Consider the following 23,671-nt stretch of genomic DNA (forward strand, 5'->3'; position numbering starts at 1 on the left):
CGGCGGTGGCTGCTGCGTGCGTGCGTGCGTGCGTGAGGGGGGGCCTGTGGGCGGACGCGGCGCCCACCGCAGAGCGCGTAGGCGGCGCCGAGAGCGTCTCTGTTCGTTGAGAGCTGGGAATGGGCAGATGGGCAGGTAGGCGGGGGCGCGAGGAGGCTGGAGCTCATGGGCGGCCGCGGGGATGCGGTGCTGAAGCCGGCGCTCCGGAAGGCAGGTGAGGCTGCGGGGGGCGGACTTAGCGCTGGGGGAGGTCACACGCGGCTTTAGCACAGCTTTACCCCGGTCCCAGGCCCGCCTGCCTGCCTGCCTCTGCTCCTCTTTCGGGCGGTGGCGAATGCTTTTCGTCGTTTTGGCGGGGCGTCTAAGCCCTCAGCCCTATGCGCCTCCATTTGGGAGTAAAGCTCCCCTCGCCCTCTTTTGCACTTAGGGGTTTCATTCCGACGGAGACGTGCCTGCATGGATGGAAGGGCTCTTTGGAGAGACGCTTCTCTTCCATTCCGAATTAAAACCTTTCTCCTCCCTTAATGTCGTCACTCATAAATTCGAAGTTAGTCATCGCTCCCACAGCCGCCAGGCTTGGATGTGTTGCTCCGGAACCGTCGCTGCGGAGCAGGTTAACGCGGTTATAACATAAGCCACTTTACTGAAGCGTCGCGTTTAGGCGGTTTCGATGGCTTTAGGAGTCAAAAGGCCATTTTTGTAAGGGGTGCTTTAATTGGCTTAGATAGACACACGATCAGTTTCAGGTGGGCTCTTTAGCTGTCTGCCGTGCTTGCAACAGTCGCGGGTGGTGCATTCCAGATTGCATCGTTCTCACTGAGTCACTCGTGCAAACGCACAGACAGGCCCATCCCCACCCACATGTGCCTCCCTAAATACTAAGATTTGCAGTGAAGGCTTTTTTATGGGTTATGGGATGGGTGGGAAGGAGGCGGCTGCATGCAAGAGAGTTCTAACCACTGGATCCAAGCAAGTGTTGGAATATAAAGCAGACTAGTTTCCTGCATTGAGGTGATAGTCTGGGTGATGGGCCATTAAGAGAACAAAAGAAAAGGGGCTCTGTGGGAGAGACCTAATACAGTGGTGCCTTGCAAGACGAAAATAATCCGTTCCGCTAGTCTCTTCGTCTAGCGGTTTTTTCGTCTTGCGAAGCAACCCTATTAGCGGCTTAGCGGATTAGTGCTATTAGCGGCTATTAAAGGCTTAGCGGCTAAAAGGCTATTAGCGGCTTAGCGGCTATTAAAGGTTTAGCGGCTTAGCAGCTAAAAGGCTATTAGCGGCTTAGAAAGGGGGGGGGGAGCGAAAAAAATTGCAAGACTCGCAAGACGTTTCCGTCTTGCGAAGCAAGCCCATAGGGAAAATCGTATTGCGAAGCGCATCGAAAAACAGAAAACCCTTTCGTCTAGCGGGTTTTTTGTCTTGCGAGGCATTTGTCTTGCGGGGCACCACTGTACAGTGGTACCTCGAGTTACGAACTTAATTCGTTCCGGAGGACCGTTCTTAACCTGAAACTGTTCTTAACTAGAGGCATGCTTTCGCTAATGGGTCCTCTTGCTGTCGCTGTGCCGCTGGCACACAATTTCTGTTCTCATCCTGGGGCAGAGTTCTCAACTCGAGGTAACTCTTCCAGGTTAGCGGAGTTTGTAACTTGAGGTAGCACTGTAGGTAGAGCCTCTTCTTCAACTTAGAGATAATGAGGAGGACGGAAACCTGCATTTGAATTGGAGTTTTGGGGCTGTGATTTGAACTAGAGGGACAGCAGCAAGCTGCAGAGAGAGTCAGAGCACCATGTTTGATTCCTGCTTGAATCCAAGGCTGCCACTATGGGAGAAACAAGACCCTTTTGGGGTGCTAATGCTGTGAACCCCTCCATGATAGGCTCAGGTTGTGTATATCTGTAAATAAACCATATACAGTATCATAAAGACACCACAGTCTCTGCTGTGCCTCATTTCCAAAAGGAAACATGAGCCCTGACCATGTGCCTGGAACCCCTGGAATCTTGCACTGCTTGAAGATTGGGCTGGTGTGCAACAGTACGTAGAAAAGATATTATTATTTACTCAGTAATAATAATAATAATAATAATAATAATAATAATAATAATAATAATAATAAATTTATTATTTATATCCCGCCCATCTGGCTGGGTTTCCCCAGCCACTCTGGGTGGCTTCCAACAAAACACTAAAATACAATAACCTATTAAACATTAAAAGCTTCCCTAAACAGGGCTGCCTTTAGATGTCTTCTAAAAGTTTGGTAGTTATTTTTCTCTTTGACATCTGGTGGGAGGGCATTCCACAGGGTGAGTGCCACTACCAAGAAGGCCCTCTGCCTGGTTCCCTGTAACGGCTTCTTGCAGCGAGGGAACTGCCAGAAGGCCCTCGGCGCTGGACCTCAGTGTCCGGGCAGAATGGACACTGAGGTCCATTTATTGCACCAAACCTGTGGAATGCCATCTCAAGGGACACTAAACAGGCACTTTTGCTGCTAGCCTTCTATTGTGCAGTTAGAAGGCACCATTTCTTTTTTTAATGTATTTTTATTAAAGATTTTCTTGGTTTACAACTTTATCACCATTTCATACTTTTACAGAATGTCACTGGCTGCTTATTGTGGGATTTGTTGTCGAAAGATAGGAACTCTTGGTTCAGCCCAGAAGACTGATCAATCATGGAAAGACATCCGTAAGTGCAATTCTATGATTACTAGGTTAACGGAAAGACATTAATCATTATTTTTACTGATGAGTTGTTTCCAGATTGGCTGATCATCATTTTACGGGAAGGTCTTGTTTAAAACAAATAGATGATACATTATCTACAGTCAGCTCTGTTTCAGTTGGGGTTTTCCAAAGAAAGAGGCTAGCCTTTATTTTACAGTATTTTTTGGCACTTGTGAAGAACTTTTTTATTTTCCATTCATTTTAATCTGAAGATCTTTTAGTACCTCTAGCTCTGTTGTATTAGGGTTTTGCTGCTTCTGGTTTTATTTATTTTAACTTACATTGTAGTTTTTCTGCTTTGACTTTTCATTTATAAGTTTTAGTTCCTGTTAAATAAATAAGAAATGTCCATGAGTACAAGTAATATTTCATTGTCATTTCTACTTGTCATTGGATATTTTCCATTGTGTATGCTACAGTGGTAGAGGCTGGGAATCTTGCCTTTGATCAGGCATGTTTGTTGGTTCTACATCTGATAATTCGACTAGATGACCATCGTGATCCCTTCCGACTCTACAATTCTGAGATTCTCTTATCATAGTCTTCATCATGTTCTTCATCATGTTCTGCCTCCTACCAGCAGTTTTGTGACTTCTTTATAGGTCAACTGCAATCAGCTGATGAATCCTAATTCATAATTTGTGACTTGCTGAATTAAAAAGTATTTTTAAAATGCAGAGGAGCTTAAATATTCTTTTCTAATGCAGAAACCTAATGCTAGTGATGGATAAGCTTGCATGTCTCTGAGATGCTGCTGAACCATAGCCATCTGGGGAAAAGGTGAACAATGCTGATTAGAGTCATCAGTAAAAGTTAAGCACCTTAATACAACTTAATCCTCCAAGTACCCGACTGATGCTGTTTAAGTGAAAGTAGCTTCTGGTGGTGCATCCCTTTAATCATGATTAGTAATTTTAAACTTATCAAAATGATGGTAGAAGGAGCACGTCTGTATGAAAAGCAATGAAGTTGCTTCTGCTAATGGAAACAAAAATGACTTTACCAGCCAGATCCTATGCATGTTTATGTGGAAGTAAGTCTCATTGAGTTCTTTGAGCTTTATTGCCAAGCAAAGGTGTCAAAGATTGTAGGATTTGTACAAACCTCATTGTGACTTACCCTTCAGATAAATGTGTAAGATTGCAGCTTTATTTTTTAACTTTTTGTTTTATTTATTAAACATGAAGAAGCAAAATATGGTTACATACAGAATCATAACAGAACACATTCTAAGGCCAATTGTAAAACATAATCATGAGAGCTGCAGCTTTAACACTGTTCTTATATCTACATTAGGTTGGAGCCAGAGAAAGTTAGTTGCTCTTGGTTCATAACTTTTCACATTGACTTGGGGCCTAAGACTGCAGCCTAAATTAGCTGTACTTAACTCCACTTACCTGGGAGTTACCCCAAGTGAATTCAGTAGGACCTATTTCTGAGTTGACCTGGTTAGGATTGCACTGTAAGGATTGATCCATCTTATTACTGTTTATGATGTGATGAATAACTCAATATTTTAAAACCTGCTTTTTTGCATATACAGTGACACTTTTTTATTTTTATTTTATTTTTAAGGGAAAATTGCAAAATTAACTGGCTCACTTATTCTAGGGTAAGTTTGAATGTGCAAACATCCAAATAGTTAACACTGATTTAAAAATGAATGTAGATATATGTGTGTGTGTATCTGTATCTCCGGAAAATACAGTGGTACCTCTAAATACGAATTTAATTTGTTTCGGAGGTCCGTTCTTAACCTGAAACTGTTCTTAACTAGAGGCGTGCTTTTGCTAATGGGGCCTCTTGCTGTCACTGCGCCGCCGGCACATGATTTCCGTTCTCATCCTGGGGCAAAGTTCTCAACTCGAGGTAGCTCTTCCAAGGTTAGCGGAGTTTGTAACCTGAAGCATTTGTAACCTGAAGCGTTTGTAACTCGAGGTACCACTGTAATGTCAATGAACTTTTGTATTAATTTTTCATCTGTTTGCATGATGTTCACACACTTGTGGTATGGAAGTATGGTTGCATCACAGGACCTCTAGTTTTTCTTCTTCCCCTCCAGTCCTTGACCCTCCAGAGCAAATTGCTGGGGTAGACTGGTGGGCTGTGAGGGGAGAGGAGAGGAACCCCACTGTGTGAGCAGATGCTTACTTGTGGCACATCAGATGTTCCCCAACATGTGAGAAACACTATGAATCTCAGCCTCATCTAAAAATATGTGTGAAATAGGCTTCGGCAACTTAGCAATGAAGGCCACTTCAGAAGTAAAATATGAGCAAATATACAATGCTGGAGATGTAGTTTTTTAAAGAGATAAATTATTGTCGAATATTGCATGTAATTCATTGTTTGGAAATTGTACCTTCTAATCTTAAAAGTGCGAAAAACAATTGATTTAGACTTCCTGTTGACTTTCCACTTTGCTTCTTAGCCATTAGCATTTTTTACCTTCCTAGGTTCAAAATGGACATTAAAAAATTAATCAAACTTGCACTTTTAATGCTCATTTTAGGAGTAGGTCAGCTGTGTGTTGCTTACTCCAGTGAAAAGCATTGAACACTCACTGTGCAGTTGAGTGGCATGTGCAAAGTACTTCAACCTTGTGACTGTTCCTTTGCCTCCCTGTTTGGCAGCTGAATACTGTGAATCCTATTGCCAAAGGAACTTACGTTACTGCTTCAATCAAAGTTTGCTCAGACTTGGGAATAAGCAGGGGGAAGTGGTGGGTTTGGTGGTAGTTTGCCTTCTTTTGTACTGCTCCAGGCTTCAGTGCTGACAACAGATATCTTGTCTTCTATATTTTAAAATTTGTGTTGGAGATGATCCATCTAAAGTTCCCAGACTGCTGTAAAAGAACTGCTAGGATGTCACAAGATGAATCTGCCTGCTGCACATCTGCATGGTTCACTGGTCAGGCCTTTCCTAACCATGATCTGAGTTACTGGATTTGAATGTCACAGGGACACTTGTTTAAGAAACCAAATTAACTTTGCTAAAGCTGGGCACAACAGGGAGAGGTGAGGAGGGAGTGAATGGGCAACAGCTTCTTCCTGGGCTGATAAACCATGGTTTATTGGACCAGATCGGTATGCCTGAACCAGCCCATCATGTTCAAAATTCAGAGAACCATACATACACATGCTTCCAATTTGCATCTTAAGAAAAGTCATTTTTGAATTTTTGTATTAATATTTAAATGATATCTTTCTTTTTAAAGTGGTTGCATCTTTGCTATATATGAAGTTCTGGCTTTAAGGAAGTTGTTCTCTTTTGATACCCAAGTGGTACAGCAAGAAAAACTGAAGTCCTACATTTATTTACAAACAGTTTCTTTAGATCCCAGTGAATATCAAGGTAAGAGACCATTGGGCTTTTATGTTATTCAAGAAATAATGTGGAGAACAAAGAGGGGGGAAATAACATGAATTCTATGTTTAATAAAGAGTACTGCAGTGCTGAGATTAGTAGCAAAATTTACTTCACAAGCACCAGGATTTTGCCTAGGCTGAAGAAATGCATCTTCTGACTGGAAGTTTTCTTAGTCTATGTGCAGAGCTCTTAAGAGTGCTGCTGATGTTACGAACATTCATTCCTAGAAGCCAGGGCAAGCAGCCAAGCCCCATTAATCCTCAGTTATACCTGGGAACCAGCCATTGTGCTTGGCCTGCAGCACTATACACCTGGTGCCATTGTACAGTTTTTCCTGGTTGGCAGGTTTTGTCATAATTGGAGCCCAAAGAAATATGTGTGTGGGAGGGAGAGTTTGTAATAGGACATTATCTCTATAAGAAATGCACTTAATATGGCAGCAGCCTTTATGTATTGTATGACCCTAACTAAATCTGCACTTTTGTTGTTTTTTAATAGGGATTACTTACCAAGTGAGAAAAGAACTTCACAGAGCAGCAAGGAAAATACTAGAAACAAATGCTAGAATTTTCCGAAGACCATTTGATGGTAGGTTTGATCAAATCTGCTATATCTTAAGAGTGTTATTCCTGGGTTTAGCTATTTAACTTTGCTCTTTGCCTCTGACAGTGTCCATTGAAATGCCCTGTCTAGTTCACAAGACAATCATGATGGCGAAGGCATAAAGCCCAGCCTCCTTACTGCCTTGCCTGTTAGCTCTGCCTACATCATTCACTCCAAACCCAGTTCCTTCCTTTCCTGTTCTGTAGACTGCTTATTGAGTGTTTTCAGTTCTGCCCTAGCTCAGCTAGGTCTGCCTGCCTCTGAATAACTATATTTTAAGGTAACAGGTTTAGAGCTACATAATGGCAGAGCTGTGAACCAGAAAGGTCCCAGTTTCAGTCGCAGCTCTGGCATCAACCCACTAGGTGATTTAACACAAGCCACTATATCACAGCCTGATGCAGATTATAATACTGACTTGCTGAACAGGATTGTTGTACAGAATATTGCACTTAGAACACTTTTAAGCACAGCTTATATGCAGAGCATAATTAATTACACAATAATGGTTTCATCAGTATACAGCATACATAACCATTTCTTCTGTCCTACTGCACTTTCAGCTCATTCCTGTGCACTGTTTTTATTTTTATTGGTAAACTGCCTTGAGTCCCTGTCAGGGGGGCAAGGCACAGTTTAAATAAATATATAATAATTATACTATTGTAGAAATAATGATTCCATCTGTTGAATAATATGCTTTAAAATGTCACTTCTGGAAGAAGTTATCTTCATTTTCTGCTGATAATGCAAAGTTTAATGAACAACTGCAATCATTTGATTTTTATTTTATTTTTTGAGTAAAGAACGCTTCAGTACTTTTGACGCAGATGAGCATGAGTGTGCCTTGTGGCTCCTTGTGAAAAGAAGCCAGTCAGAAGATAAAATGGTCCGATTACAAGCTGTGCAGGAATTAGCGTCCAATTGCTACTGGCATGGTAAGGTATTCTGTTATGAAAGCTAGTGTTTTAACTTGTGGCCCTTAAATCACAGTTATTACTGTGGAAAGAGCCCACAGGCTAAGGAATAGGAATACAATCTAAGATAAAGTTCTCCTGTGAAGGAGATTTGTGCAGGAGAGCATCTCAGTATTTTGTTTTTTAAAATAGGGGTTTTTGTACATATTTAACTTGTACATTGGGACGCGGGTGGCGCTGTGGGTAAAACCTCAGCGCCTAGGACTTGCCGATCGTCAGGTCGGCGGTTCGAATCCCCGCGGCAGGGTGCGCTCCCGTTGCTCGGTCCCAGCGCCTGCCAACCTAGCAGTTCGAAAGTACCCCTAAGTGCAAGTAGATAAATAGGTACCGCTTTATAGCGGGAAGGTAAACGGCGTTTCCGTGTGCTGCGCTGGTGCAGGCTCGCCAGAGCAGCTTCGTCACGCTGGCCACGTGACCTGGAAGTGTCTCTGGACAGCGCTGGCCCCCGGCCTCTTAAGTGAGATGGGCGCACAACCCTAGAGTCGGACACGACTGGCCCGTACGGGCAGGGGTACCTTTACCTTTACCTTAACTTGTACATATTTTGTAAATATTTAACTTGGGTTATGCTCACACTAGTGGGTGTACATTGGATAGATTTCCTATATACTGGAGAATCACTGCAGCATTTTCATATTTGGCATCCTGTTTAATCTCACCCTTCAACATGGGATCAACTTCTGAATTATTTACCAGACCTATCATCCTTTATCCTTCTGTCTGCTGTTTATTTTATCAATCTCTATCTTGCTCTTGAAATCTTAAACAAACAAATATGGTTGTGCAACAATATGAACAACCTTGAGGCATTACCCAAATCCCTACTTGGTTATGAAGCTCACTAGGTGACCTTGGGTCAGTCACTGCCTCTCAGCCTAACCAACTTGCAGCATTGGTTTGGGGATTAAATGGTGGTGGTGGTGGGGAAACCGTATGTACCACCTTGATTTCCTTGGGGGAAAAGGTAGAATATAAATGCACTAAATAACTGTGATTTGTATTTTCATTTTAAAAAATATAAAAGAAGAGGAACATTTTTAGTTGTCTGCCATCTGCTTAGAAAAAAACTAGCACTGAATATCCAGCTTTTGACTTGGCTCTACAGCCTACCCATTGAACTCCAATGCTTTAAGGATTATATCAACATTCATGTGAGCACCTGGTGTATAAATTTATAAATTGACAAGCTAAGTTTAAAAAAACTAAATGCAGACACTAGGGTTTCATATCAGTGCTACAGCCATTCCCCCTCCCTCAACCTGAAAAATTGATTTAAAAAAAAAATTATATGTGTTTGACACCTTAGTGCATACAGTCCTTTCCAAACAGAAGCATGGAAAGTCTCTCCCTTTTCTGTTCCTCCATACATTGTGAATTACAATATGTCCTCACTTGCGTTTATTAATTGCAAATTTGTATTGCTTGCTTACTTGCATGGACTTTACAAAACTTTATAAACAAAGGGAAATATTTCAATTTTGTTTAAGTCCTAACTCTATTTGTTCTAATACAGATTATCAGTACAGGACAGCTGCCCAAGCAAGTGATCAGAGAACTACTATTGGTTTAGCTCGAAGTAAAGATGTTGACCTGCGGTTTTTCCTGCTACCCCATCTTTTACCAAAACAAAAAGATGTACGTATTATGAAATCCCGACTTCACCATTTTTCATAGAAGTATTTTGAAATCTAGTGTCTAGGAGTTGACCCATATAGCTGGTCTAACATAATAAATGATTTACATTTTCATCTATGTGGATTAACAACAATTTGAAATATTAAGAGTTGGTTTGACATTTCCTAAGTTAAGGAAGGTATCTTTCATTATCCAGTCCCTATGGCTGATGGTGACTTCAAGATCAGGGCTTAGATTTAAGGGGCAGAGTCATGGTGCAGCCTGGAATGAACAGAGTGAGAAGAGGAGATGAGATCAGGGATATGTCAAGCCATGCCATCCCTGGGAGTGTAGAGGCAGGGACACAGAAATGAACTGGTCTGTAGGCAAACAGGGAGGAATTCAATGTATGACAAAGGAGGTTGCTCCCTAAGCACGAACATTGCTGCTTGCGTGATGGAACAATCTCCCCTCTTGTCCTCTGGTGTGCTGTTCTGGGGGTTCTCCCCTCCCGAGCCAATTTGGGGAGCTTGTTCAGGCCTCAGTTAGTAGGAGCAGTCAGTTGAATCCAGCCCATAGGAGGAAAGGGAAAGATCGAAGAACAAAACACAGTGACATAAAAGATTAATTGGAATGAGTGCAGAAGGTGAGGAGTGGCAACTATTGGATGCTCAGACTGGGGTCTGCAAACTGTCCTGGAAACAGTTATACTTTGTAAGACTTAGGGCACAACTGAACTACATGACAGACTGCTCTTCCAGGCAGGCTGGGATGTGTCTCTCTAAACTAGCCTTGGCTAGAGGTAGCAATGAGCAGAAACATCTAGAGAAATCCTCATCCTTGTACCACATCTGGAAGTCAGTTCAAATTGCTGTTATTGTTAGATGGTCCTTGCTGTGCATATTATGGAGGGCAAGATGAAACATATGGAAGCAGTTTCCAAGATACTAAGACCCATGACATCTAGGGCAGTAACTTCAATAACAGTTAGGCACTACATTTTTCTGATGTGAACTGGTCATTTCACACGGTTCAGTGTTTTTACATAATTTCCTGGTGCCTGCTGTTGTGGGAGATGTTGACAGGTGTTTTTGGTTTACATTACAGGCTTGTTATTCAGAAGATGAACTTCTGCTGTTGCTGGCAGCTTTACCTCAGACAGATCTTGACCCATGTGTACAATATTTTACATCATTGGCTTTAAGAGAAAGCAGCCAGACCATCGCTGCACGAAAGGTGTGTTCCTAACTCTAAATATTTTGACAAAAATGGAACAATAGTTACCAATGAAGGTGGAAGAGGCTTGACCGAACAATTTTATCCTGATGTCTGTGTTTACCTAATCTGTCTTCCAGTTAATATGTGAAACCATTAAAAAAACCACTCTGTCTGCCAGTAAGTTCCTAAATTTTATGTACCATTCTGTGCTAGCTTGCCTTTTTTCTTCTCACTATTATTTCCAGCTCTTAATATGTTCTAGGAATGGAAATTCCTTGAATCCATCTCGTTGGGTGACTCCTGACACACACAGTAACATTCTTAAGGAAATATATTTTTTTTCTTGAGAAACAAAGTCAGGATAACATAAAGGCTGGTGGTTATTTTTTAAAGAAAAAAATTATCAGAAATTCATTTCCCTGTTTGGGAGGTAATCTTAATAGCAGGAAAGCTCTGCAGTGCTGCTGGCCTGCCTGTTTTGCTATCTTGCTAACTAGTCCTAGCTAGCATAAACAGGAAGCATTAGCCAGTACATCTTATGGAGGCTGGAAGTTGGACCTCTCTTCCATTTGCCCCGTCAAGATGGCCTAATCCTTAAATGCAAATTTTACAAACCTAGTTGTAAGGAAAGCTTTTAACGTTGACTTCTCTTTTTTGAAATGAATTGAAATACATTCCTGAATATATATATTTTTTTATTCCAGGGGGGCTTATGGTGTTTTGGTGGAAATGGGCTTCCTTATTGTGAAAGTCTCAGTACTGTCCCTTCAAAGGCTGTGGAACTCTTCTGCTTACAAGCCTTAGTGCACCATTCCAAGGTAATTCAGTAGCAACACCACCACCTTCTTAAACCTCTGCAAATAAATGCCTGTTCCCTAGATGCAATTTCTATAATGATTTCTATCTGGATGGAAGACAAAACATGTCACAAACTATTTGCCAGCTAAAGATAGTCATGATAGTACTTCCTGCCTAATTTCAGATTCCTAGTCATTGTGATGAAATTGAAGCAAGTGGGGGGCTTCAGCTGCTGCAAAAACTATACCAAATCCGCAAGGATTCCCCCAAAATACAGAGGAGCATCATTCACATAATTGGGAACATGGCACTTAATGAACAGCTTCATTCATCTATATTTCGTGCAGGTAATAGCAAAGCTTATGGTCTCTGAAAAATGGAGAATTAACGATGAAAGAAATGGGACCATGAAGCGTTTTCTTTATAATAGTCGCAGATGCTTTTTATTCTGTTGTGTTCAGTGGGGCTTGCCTCCAGGTAAGTGGGCAGAGGACTGTAGTCTGAGATAATATGCCAAGTGGTCCGAGGTGAAAGGAATTCATTGCTGGATTATGAATGAACCTTAATGGAAGAACATAATTATGCATAAGTATAGTCTACTAATGTACGGGACATGTTTCCTTCTATTATTTAACACTTTGAGCCTATTTATACAGTCAGCCTGATTATCCATTCTTATCTGTTGAATATCTGATGCATTCTCATTCTGAGAACTGCACATTAAATGGATGTTTAGAAAAGGGTGGTGGTCCCTCCATGCACCAGTACTGCAGTGATTCCAGAAGTAGGGCAGTTCCCTACATTCTTATCAAATGTGGATATGAAATAATAAAATAAAATAAATAGATTTAAGAACTGCAACTGGTAAGGCATTTTCATCAGTGGGCTGTGTCAGGTAGAAGGCTGCTTGTTCAAATGCTTCCCTGCAAGCAGACAAGTAGCATATTGGAGGAAGGCTAGGCTGGGTCCTTTTCCCTGATATGCTAGTTCTAAAAGTGCAAGGAGAGTTTTTAAAATAGGGAAATATTTGAACAGGCAACCCCTCTCGCAGACTGCTCTTGTTGAGTCCAGAAAAATAAACTTTACTGTGTGATTTCTGCTGCACATATAGACTAACCACAATTAATCTTTGACATATTGAACTTTTTCTTATAAGAACACCTGCATTGCACCTTTAAATGATGAGCTTGAGAAGCAATATCCAGCAGAGCATCACAATTTTATCTTTTAGAAACCAGGAAACTTATCAAACTTGATGGAAACTGTCAAAGAACATACTGCAAAAATCACTGTGTGTGTTTTTGTGTGTGTGTTTCCTACTGTACAGTAGCAGCACTTGTTTCCCTTTTAAAATGTTTAATAAATGGATTGCCCTTTTGGTCAGTGACAGGTGATGATACATATGCTTGCTTGATTCAATCCTAGGTTGGGTTTCTGTACTTGCTCATATGATGAAGTCTCCACGTGTCATGGAATCCTCCCATGCAGCAAGAGCCTTGGCCAACCTAGACAGGGAAACGGTGCAGGAGAAGTATCCAGAAGGAGTATATCTTTTGCACCCACAATATCGAACAAAGTAAGGAGAGAGCTTCCTATATACTGCCTCCTTCCTCCACTACTACCACTTCATTACTCACAATAAGCCTCTCCATTCTAAAGTTCACCCGTTTCTCTGTGGATAGATTCCTCGCAGGGCCAGATCATAAATGCTTGCTCCTTACATGGTGGCTTGTAGGTGAACATTGGCATGTATGAAAGGTACCTAAGAGAAATTGTCTCCGGAGAAAGTTGCTGTGCGGCTATTCCATTTGACCCTACCTCATGTACCCATGCAACAAGCATGCACATGTACAACACTGCTTTGGAAAGGCTTAGGAAAAAATATGTCCACCTTTATGACTACCCTGTACCCTGTGAGGCAAGGTGAGGAAACCACCTCAGATGGCAGGATCCACAGGGGCATCGCATCCAGCCTCCAAAGAATGCCTTGCCCACTGCTGCTACTTCTTTGGAAGCCAGACCTGCCTCTTCAAGGCTGCCTCTACCGTGGCCTCTTGGCAAATAGGAAATGCTGCTGGTCTCCTCCCACCCTTGCTCCTGATGTATATATTTGTTTCCCACTTGTTCCTGTTGTAGATCTTCACTCATCCTTCTTTCCAGATGGATCAGCACAATTTTGTGGTTTGCCTCAGGTGCAAAAATGTCTTGGGCCAACACTGCCCGTACCATTTATTCCTCATAGCTTCTCTGATGGTGAGCAGTACCTAGTGGTGGATAGAGTGAGAAAGAACTCTAAACATATTAGTGTGAGTGCAATCCTATGCATATATACTTGGAATCAAGTCCCATTGAGTTCAGGGCGGATTTCCCCAGAGGAAATGGATATAGGATTGCAGCCCAAATTGTTCCGTATTACTCCATCTTGGGGCAGAAAATGTTCCCCCTAGTAGAATACATCCTGCAGTTGTTACAAAGTTCCTTTGTCTCATTGAAAAGAGAGGTGCTGCAATGCAATGGTTTAGTAGCAGGCTCCAGTACAGAGAAACTTTAGGTATTCCTAAATTTCCTTAAACTCAGGAAGATTAGACACAGTCTTAACCATATGTAAATCACACTAAGGTCAGGAGTTTGCCACCTTAGCTAACATTTTCTAGATTTGCCCTGCTGTTTCCAAGGACCAAGTGCTTGCTGTTTTGGGGAGCAGTGTAGAGCTATATAATACGGTGCAGCTTTGGGAAATGTAGGCTGTAGAGAAGCCAGTGACAGGGAGCCCAGAGGCTGAAAGAATGGCACAGAAGAAGACTTTTGAAGAAAAAGGCAGAGGAGGGGAAAAAGTGAACCCAGAAGGGGCAAAGAAGCTTCACAACACTTAAAATCGGCCTGGGATTGTTTACTGTGGAGGGTGAGGGGTGAAGATAGGAGTAGTGGGGTGGTTAATCAAAATACCATGCGGCTCAAAAGAAGTGTCTTCTAAGCCTAGAATCTGTAGGGCTCCATCAATGTAGAAACTAGCTGACTGTACAAAGGTAAAATTCACATTGCTACTCTGCTTTAGCATGTGGCCCTCAGAAGGTTTCCCAGAAAGGAATGCGGTCCTCCAACTGTGAAAGGTTATTCATCCCTGCTCTAGATTATAATGGGAGAATTCTTCAATTATGGCCTTTTCTATTGCTACAGCATTGCAACTGTGTCAACCATAAGGCCCCACTGAGGGCCCCAAAATACATTTTGCTTCTGCCCATTTTACCTTCACAACAGCTCTGTGAGGTAGGTTAGGTTAAGAGCGAGTGACTGTAAGCTTCATGACTGTGTGGAGATTTGAACCGCGGTCTCCCAGCTGTTGGTCCAAAACTCTAACCAGTACATGTGATTTGGTAGCAGTTCTTTGGATGCCGGCTTCTAGTAATGCATACTCCCTTTTGCAACTTCTTATTTCCACTACCAGTGAGCCCATTAAAGCTGATGTCCTTTTCGTTCATGGTCTTTTGGGAGCAGCATTTAAAACATGGCGGCAACAGGACATAGAGCAGCCTGCTGCTGAGAAGGAAGTGGATACGGAAGACGATTACACAGAGTGTTGGCCAAAGGTATGGGCAGTGCTATTTTTCTATGTAAAGAAGTGGCAGAATTTACCTTGAAAGCTTCCCTTGTTCTCCTATAATGGCAGTGGCGCCCACCTGAGAGGTGCCCATGCAAAGATTTAGCGGCACATATAACTAACCAACCATCCAGAATGACAACAGTGCTGTGGCCTGGAGTGAAAATGCCAACACGGTTTTTTTTTTTGGGGGGGGGGTTGTACTGTGGTGGGGATATCTTGTATGCTAACACAGAATTAATGTTTTTTAAAAGAAAAATGAGTTCAGATTATAAGACGTCCAGCAAACTACTTCAGAAAGAAGCTTCAGTTTCAAAACAGCATGCTCTATGACCATACTTTACTCTTCCAATTCACTGTCTGTCTTTAAAATAGATGACTAGTTTTGATTTCAGTGCCTGAAACCCAATAACTTTTGTGAATCCAATATTCTGTCTTGTTTTCCTGTATTCTCAATGTAGACATGGTTGGCATCTGACTGCCCGTCACTTAGAATTATATCTGTGGAGTATGATACACATCTGAGTGACTGGAGAGCAAAATGTCCCGTGGACAGCTACAGGTAAAAAATGGAGGACACACAAATGAGGTGGAAAGTAGAAAATAATTGATCATGTTTTGTAAGCTCCAGTTTCGCAGAATTGCCTGGGCCATCCTTTGGCACGTATGAAGCTGCCTTATACCCAGTCATATCACTGGTCCATTTTGCTTGGGGTTCTCTATTCCAGTGATCAGCAACTCTGTAATGGCTTGCAACAGAGTTCCCAGCTTGCTCCCTGAGATAGTTTTTTAAACCAGAAATGCCAAGGGTCTGAGCCTGAGTCCTTCTGTATGCACAGTCTGTCCTCTGTCACTGAGCTGTGCCCCCTCCCTCAAGTGCCACAGGAGGCACAGTTACTCTAAACCCAGTTTTGATTGTCCTTGACGGTTTTAAAACACCAGCTTTGGTGAAATCTGCAAAAAATAATAATAATTCTAATCATAACTGCATGCACAGCAAATCCCGTGACCTTAAGACTAAGGTGAACTGTCGGTATAAATTCACAAGCAGTTCTGGAAAGTTTGCATTGCTATTTATAAGCATGCCAGCTTTAAAGGAATGAATCTGTAATGCTGCCAAGGACCCTTGAGACGACATCTAAGGACCCTGCTGAATTCTAGAATTTAGTGTGCTCTTCTGCTTTGGAACAAGTCCCCATAGATTTCTTGAAGTTTTAACTAAAAAGGCCTAATTGAATATTTGGGTCAACTCTGGCTGCAATCCTGCGCACAGCTAGGCTGCATAAATTCCATAGACCTCAGTGGGATTTTAACAGCCTCAGCTGTGTGCAGAATTGCACCCAGAATCTCTTTAGCATCCATGCTGATTGGAAAGGGGCATTAAGTAGCTGCTTGCAGTCAGCATGCACAACCTAACTGGAATGCATTGAATCTATTTTTGCTTTTTAATAACTGCAGTGGTTTTGAAACGTACTATTCTCAGTAAACTTTTTCCACACCAGCTATTTGTGCATCTGCCAAAGGACCCTTTTGGGTCTCAGTATTGCCCTGCTTGGCCTAGAAAACACCCAACCCTCTCCCATGACTGTAGGTGGTGCAGAAGTTGTTTCTCAGTAAAGCTTGCTCACCAGTACTGACCTGATTGAGGAGCCCTTGCAAGCTTCCTTGGCTGTCCAGTGTTTCCCAGAACAGGGTTTAAAAGCCACTGCCTTTGCATCTGCTACTTGGTTCTCTCTCCTTGATTTGCAGGGAGTCTCTTTCCTACAAGAGCACTGAGCTTCTCAAGAAACTGCGAGCTGCTGGTGTTGGAGATAGACCTCTTGTATGGCTGTCACACAGCATGGGAGGCAAGTCCATTGAATCCTTATTTAATTTTTTCTTTAAATCACACTGTTCTGCAATTTCATGTATTTCAACCATGTTAACTAGGGGTGCTTGAGGAATTTGACCTTTGTGAACTGACCTGATCCACATCACCCTAAACTATGTTATAATTATGCTTCGGATTTCACATTTCCCCCAATTTTGCAATGTTCTTTTTAAAATTTGCATTTTTAGGATAAAACATATTTAGAAGTGTGTGATAAAATATATATATAGGAGTGCATGTTCTGTGAGAAATTACTTTCAAAAATAGGTATTTAAATACCTATTCATAGATAGATACTTTACAAAAATGGCATGAACCAGAAATAGGCTGACATGTCCATCCATAATGTTAACTGGGTGTAAAAAGATTGCTTCTATTTGAGGACCATGAAAGACTATATACGTTTCGCAAGAACTGCCACAGGAGGTGGTATCATGAACTGGAGGACCAACAGCAATTTTCCTGACATGCATGTGGTTGGTGCACAGACAGTGGAGGCTTTTTCCTGTGCCATTCGTCGAATTTCAGTTTTGGACCTGATTGTCTCATCTGTACAAATGGAAAGCTAGGTTGGCAGGCCCAGTTCCATGGGTTTTAGGGTGGGGCGCGGGTTGTGGGCAGAATGGCATGGTGGTCTCCCAGCACTGACCACCCCCTTACTTGGGGCTCTGGTGGGGCTGCCACAGCTGCCGGCCTTGTATTTCCCCTCATGCTTGTGAGTGGGGTTACCTAGCAACAGTGATGTTATGGGTAGGATTCAAGCTGATCGGGACTCAGAATCCATTTAGCTCTCAGCCCATTATATCATTGCCACTGGGTGTGCCTGCTTGTAAGAGGGAGACTAGTCGCGTCTCCCTCAGAGAGCCAAAATGGCAGCTAGCGGGGACCCCAGATGAGGAATTGTTCTGCTGAGCCCTGCTAGGATGGATATGCTCCCAATATGCCATGTGCTGACATCATGTCTCTGCATTGGCATACAATCATTTGGATATACATCTACCTTGACATTACCTGCCAATAGTTACTTTAGCTCACCATTTTGCCTGTCAACTGCAATCTCTTTATAAAAGACCTGTGGGTATAGGGCGGTGTACAAATTTAATTAATAATAATAATATGTTTGCCTCCCTACGTGTGGCGACTGTTGTCAGTGTAATAATGCTGGCTGATTGGGCATGGTGTCCTGGGTTGGCTGTGGTAACCTCACATGGGATGTTGCCACAGGCTGCACCTTTGCAGTTGCTGCACCTTGTCTTTAACCTTTATTTGAAGAGATTGTTCTGGCAATGATCAAGTCATCAACATGTAGAAAGTTTAGATAGGCAATAAGACCACATATTGTTAATTTTCACAAAACCATTCTTCAGATTTTGAGTAATATCCAACTTCCAGTTGGTGCAAAAAAACACACGAAACCACAGGGCATATATACAGTTAATGTCCATAAAAACCAACAATAAGTTCTTAAATTCTCTGCTGTTCTACAGGGTGATTGGTTAGGGGCTGCATAGAATATATTTGGGTTTTTTATCAGTGTTGTTCAAGAATTCACTTTTCCCAGTAGTAGAATAATATAGCAGCTTGTTTTTTAAACAATGTAAGCTCTTTAAGAATTTACTGTCTTATTCAATCCCTTGATAGTTACCTCATATATTCTCCAGAATATTCTCCAGTAGTGGGATCTCAACTATTTTCCTTGAAGAGATTCTGAGGAAACTAAATTAGGGAATTGAAAACTGCATGTTAAGTGTAGGGATTTGACTCTTTTAATTGAATGTTACATTGGTGGAAATGCAAAAAAGCAGTGGTTTTTAGCAATACACATCTTTTCTCTGACATAATGAGTATACCAGGATGATAGTAGTGGTTGGCTAACAAACCTTTGAGGTAAAAGTAAAACTTCACTAAAAAGGAGCAAGTGCCCCCCCCATTTTTATTTGTAAATAGAAAGGAGGGTTTTTAAAAAATAAATAAATCAAAACACGGCAACAAAAAACCATTGCTAGCTGGCATTAACGATAATAAGATTACATTGCTCTTATTTAGTATTTATTTAGTATATTACCATATCTTCCTAACTGGCAGAATGTATTAGTGCTTTTCTGCATTTTAATCTTCAAGGAGCACATCTAACAGATGAAGGAGAAATAGGATGTTTTGTACGTTAATTTAAGCATCATTCTTGCACTGGTCCTACTTTATAAATATATTTTCTTGTCAGGTCTCCTAGTCAAGAAGATGCTTCTGGATGCTTCCAAGGACTCTGATATGGATTCCATTGTAAACAACACCCAGGGAATTGTGTTTTATAGCGTTCCGCATCACGGCTCCAGGTTGGCTGAATACTCAAAAACTGTTAGATTTCTGCTTTTCCCCTCTGTGGGCGTTAAGGAACTCAGCAAAGGTATGCTTTGGTTGCAGTAATTTAATATTTAGAGTGTTTGCATGCTCACAATCCATTTGCATTGTTTTTACCTCACTCAGGAATGTATTTATTTGTGGTGCTTATTCCCCGCATTTCCTCAGTTGAGCTCAAAGCAGCTAACAATAAATTAAAACCATTTAGACAACTATAAAGTAACAATAAAAGTAAAACTTCAGTGAAAGGACAACTGCTCAAGACCCCAAAGCCTTCTTGAAGAAAGTTCAATGGAAAGAGTTCACAACACAGAGAGAATATGGATATTGCAAACCTGACTGAAAAGCGAAAGGGAACTGTACAGTGATCTGTAAATGGCACGCTGTCTAAGACTGTGTTGCTTGCATGTGCCATGCTAATACTAATCCCTCAGAAGCAGGGCTTGACAGCAGATGTTCCTGTCTGAACTCAAATCTAGTTATTCCAAGTGCACCTTTCATAGGAAAATGCTGCATGCAAACACAATCAGAAATATGCATTTAATTTTCTTTCTTGTTCCCCTAGATTCTCCTGACCTTAAAGTACTGAACGATGACTTTCTCTCATTTGCCAAGGATAAGAAACTTCCTGTATTGAGTTTTGCAGAAACAATGCCAACGCGAGTCAGCAGAGTTCTGAGCCTGCATGTAGTACCAGTGGAATCTGCAGGTGTGATATTCTCAGCATTCCCTTTTTAAAAACATATTGATCTGGCGAGATATAGCCATGCGAGTTCTGTGATAGAAACATCCAGAAATGGATGCAGATAGAAAAGGTGGTATAAAAAACCAGTGTTTCAGATAAATTAATGATTGACGTCTTTCTGGTATAAGGCTGGATCAGCCACCCTCAGAAACCCTTCTCCCAACTTCTTCCTCTCTTGCTCATTACACATTGCTTGCAGTTAAAGTGCTGTGGGCATAAATTTATATGAACACTTTCAGTAGCACAGTAAAAAAGTTGGAGCCACAGTTTCCATGCATTCCAGGAGCTTCCTGCAGCCAATTGGAAGCTGCGACTTGGTTTCCAAACATTTTGGAAGTCAAATGGACTTCCGGAACGGATTCCGTTCAACTTCCGAGGTATCACTGTACATGGATTTATTTAATGTAATTGAATGAAACAGAGCTTCAGCAGCCATACGTAATAGGAATAGAGGTATCAGTGGCTGCTATTGATGATAGTTACCGTGTTGTTTCCGGTATCTCAGGCAGTAAGTCTCAGAATATCAGTTGCTAGGGAGCGCAAGTGGGGAGAATTTTACTGTGCTCATGGGCTGAGGTGGATTGCAGAGTTGTGGTGCAGGGTAGGGATGTGGCTAAGTTTTAAAAGGTTGAATCTTTGCAACTGGAAAACTCCCCCTACCCCAACAGCTGAAACAGAAATGACAAGAGAAAGCCCCAAGACTATATGAAGCTGTCAGATTTGCATTTTTTTGGTACAGAAAGTATTGGATTAAAGTGTAGAGATCTTTCCTATTCTAATTAATTCAAGAGGGTTCTGCTCTGTGTGATCCAAGCTGATGCAAGCCGGAAGTTTCTAGCTAACAAGCAAGTTTCTATTCTGCCTGGAAACAGGCAGGAGGTTCCTGATGTTTGGGTTATTCCTTCAGAGAAGCTGAACAGCTGGTTTAAACTGGTTCTATTACAGTGGTACCTCAGGTTAAGAACTTAATTCATTCCGGAGGTCCGTTCTTAACCTGAGGTACCACTTTAGCTAATGGGGCCTCCCGCTGCCGCCATGCAATTTCTGTTCTCATCCTGAAGCAAAGTTCTTAACCCGAGGTACTATTTCTGGGTTAGCGAAGTCTGTAACCCGAAGCATCTAACCCAGGGTACCACTGTATCTCTTTATGTCAAGGTCTATAATAATAGGCCAGAAGGAGCCTGAATTTCACTTTCTGTCTCTCTTTCTTTTTAGTTTGGTATTCTGTATATAGTATTCTAGGTGTTAAGATCTTAGTCTTATTGTAAGTTTAAGTTAAGTCTGCTGCAACTGGATTTCTTATGGAGTGTTCCGATCCTGAAGATGTATGAATTTGTGACCGACATGCTCATTTGCCTTCAGTAGTAAACTCTGCTGGATGAAATTGCCTCTGGTCTATCGGGAATCCTGCAACATATTTGTGCTTTACTCTGCTAACTGTACATTGGGGTCTGCTCTGGATCAATATGAGCAGAGTCAATGACAGACGCTTGCTCACTATACCTTCTGTGGCTAGCGCATGGATTACTGTGACTAACATACATTTTAAGGTGCTCTTTCTGTCCCAGGGCTTTTGTTCTTTTAATGGAAGACCTAACTTACAAGCCTGCACCATTTAAAACCTGGTTCCAAGGTAAATTATTTGCTCCCTCAAAATTTTTGCTTAGCTATGATCCATAGATAATTGTTGGCACACACGATAGAAGCATGACTGGTTGTCCCCACCTAGCAAATAGGAAAGTGTGTCTCCACCAGTATCACAAGATGGGTGCTGCTGTGTATCATTTGTGTCTTTTCCTTGACATTCATTGGTGCTGACTTTTGTTTTTTGTTTTTTCCCAGATTTAGGCATAGGAGAACTCATTCCTGTAGATGTCAGCCACTTGAATATTTGCAAACCGAAGAACAAGGACTCTTTCCTCTACCAATGCACACTAAAGTTTATTCGAGATTCTTTAGAAAGAAAGGTGGGAAACTGAGGAACTGCGCACCAGAGCTTTGCTTCTTTGATGTAATTCCTAACACATTCTTGGACTGAAACAGGGGCAGAATTGACAGGTACAGCACAATGTTTTTTTTTGCTGTCAATTGCTTTTTAACTACTCCTCTAACTGCTGACCTTGGCGTGTATCTAGGATATGAAAGTGCGTAGATGCACTTCCGTACATCTCACAGAGAAAATCCATGGTTCCCTTTGCCTTTATCGCTGTATACTTTACCTGGTGGAAGCATACGGGAAAAGTCCTGTTTGCTACTTGAGTTGAAAGCACTTCTTGCCTGAGCTTGTAATGGGTTCTTTACAGTCCAGTACATGAAATGGCCTTTTTACCCGAAAGTGACCCTTCTTCCCTTGAAAGAGATGACCCTGCTTGCTGCTGCCTGTTAGAGCCCTGCTGTGCAGACCCAGGCTGCATTTTTCATAGATTCGTTTTAGCCAGACCCATGTACTTGCTGGTTTGGGGTTGAGCACATGCTGAAACATAATGTGTGGGTGTACTGTGAGGAGTAAATGGGCTGACATAGTACACCGTAAGGACACGCGATTACCCATCAGCAACAGAAATGCCAGTTTTATGGTATGATTTCTTATTAGGCAAATTGGTGTGATAAAGAAAGACCTAGTGCTGTCTGTAAATAATAGAGAAAAATGTATAGTGACATCTAAACCTGCAAAGCTAGACTGTGCCCTTTGCATCTGCTTGCCCAGGAGAAGCAAGAATATCCCTCAGAGTGCAGATTTTCTACTGCATTTGTTTTGGAAGCAGGGGAAACACTTCAGTTGCTGCAATCCTGTGTTCGCTTATTTCAGAGAAAGCCCTCTTGAGCTCAGTGGAACTAACTTCCAATGAAGCATACACCAGAATTTCTTTTAAGGACTAGTTCATTTTATTATTCCCATTGCGATGGCCTTTTCTCTAGTCATGTTAAATCAGAGTGTTGTGGGAAGGAACCAAACTTTTAAATCATTGATTTCTCCTGCATGAAAGGCTGAATTAATGCAGATAGCTTTCTAAACCTTCACTGTCATTGTGGTAGCATAGAATGTGTTTGCCACATGCATTCTAAAACTCAATGGACACAAACTTAAGGCCTACATCATCTGAACAGCTCAGCCAATTCTATACTGTAATATTCAGAATGCCAAGCACTGCAAAAGGGAAGAATTATTCCCTTTGAATAAATGCCTTTTAAGTATTTCAGACACAGTTATTTAACAGTTATTCCAGTCTAAGAACTGATGTTTTGATCAACCCTCAGTGGCCCAATTCAGACATGCCAAACCATGGTTTGATAGCACTACACAATATAGAAATTTCTAGTGTGGAGATGTGTTGTTCTATAGTCCATCTGCTTAGCATTTTCATGTTAGCTGCTCTGGAGGTGAAGTAAAATCCATTATTATGAATGGTCTAACCAGAAAGCATGCCAAACCATAATTAGCACAAACCCACTTTATTGATTTGCCTGCTCCTATAACAAACTGTGGTTTGAACATGGTGGCAAACCTTATCTAAGCTTCCTTAAACATGGTTTGACTGATATCTGAATAGAGCCATTTTGTATGTATCAAAAAAATCTGCCTACAAGGCAGAATGGGGGAGCTCTTTATTAGAAACAAGCTACTGTAGTATTGCCTTGCACAGAAAATGTTTTATCTATAATGTTGGAGCTGTTTGAAGCAGGCCATGTTCCCCTTCTCCCCTTAAATTAATCACATGTGGTTTATACTGTAAATATAATTCGTGTGGTATCTGTGTTTGGGCATTTTCAAATAAAACCAAAACAATTTTAA

The 23,671-nt window shown here is 41.6% G+C and overlaps 1 protein-coding gene across 8 annotated transcripts; it reads left to right on the top strand.

The window, feature by feature from the left end:
• Window positions 1–51: 51 nt before the first annotated feature.
• On the top strand, window positions 52–23,671 carry SERAC1 (serine active site containing 1). 8 transcript variants are annotated; one of them, XM_028723782.2, is made up of 17 exons: window positions 59–135; window positions 2,599–2,690; window positions 4,304–4,340; window positions 5,946–6,082; window positions 6,596–6,685; window positions 7,507–7,638; window positions 9,191–9,312; window positions 10,399–10,527; window positions 11,214–11,327; window positions 11,492–11,654; window positions 12,733–12,883; window positions 14,753–14,894; window positions 15,367–15,467; window positions 16,655–16,752; window positions 18,997–19,179; window positions 19,699–19,842; window positions 21,721–23,671. In XM_028723782.2, exons 1-17 carry the CDS (start codon window positions 128–130, stop codon window positions 21,855–21,857), a joined length of 1,980 nt encoding a protein of 659 aa, XP_028579615.2. In that variant the 5' UTR covers window positions 59–127; the 3' UTR covers window positions 21,858–23,671. The 8 variants fall into 8 exon arrangements, with proteins under 8 accessions (XP_077781994.1, XP_028579615.2, XP_028579614.2 ...); XM_028723781.2 differs by having other exon boundaries at window positions 61–214; XM_028723783.2 differs by having other exon boundaries at window positions 85–210.

The sequence above is a fragment of the Podarcis muralis genome, chromosome 3 (genome assembly GCF_964188315.1).
Source record: "Podarcis muralis chromosome 3, rPodMur119.hap1.1, whole genome shotgun sequence".
NCBI classification, from domain to species: domain Eukaryota; kingdom Metazoa; phylum Chordata; class Lepidosauria; order Squamata; family Lacertidae; genus Podarcis; species Podarcis muralis.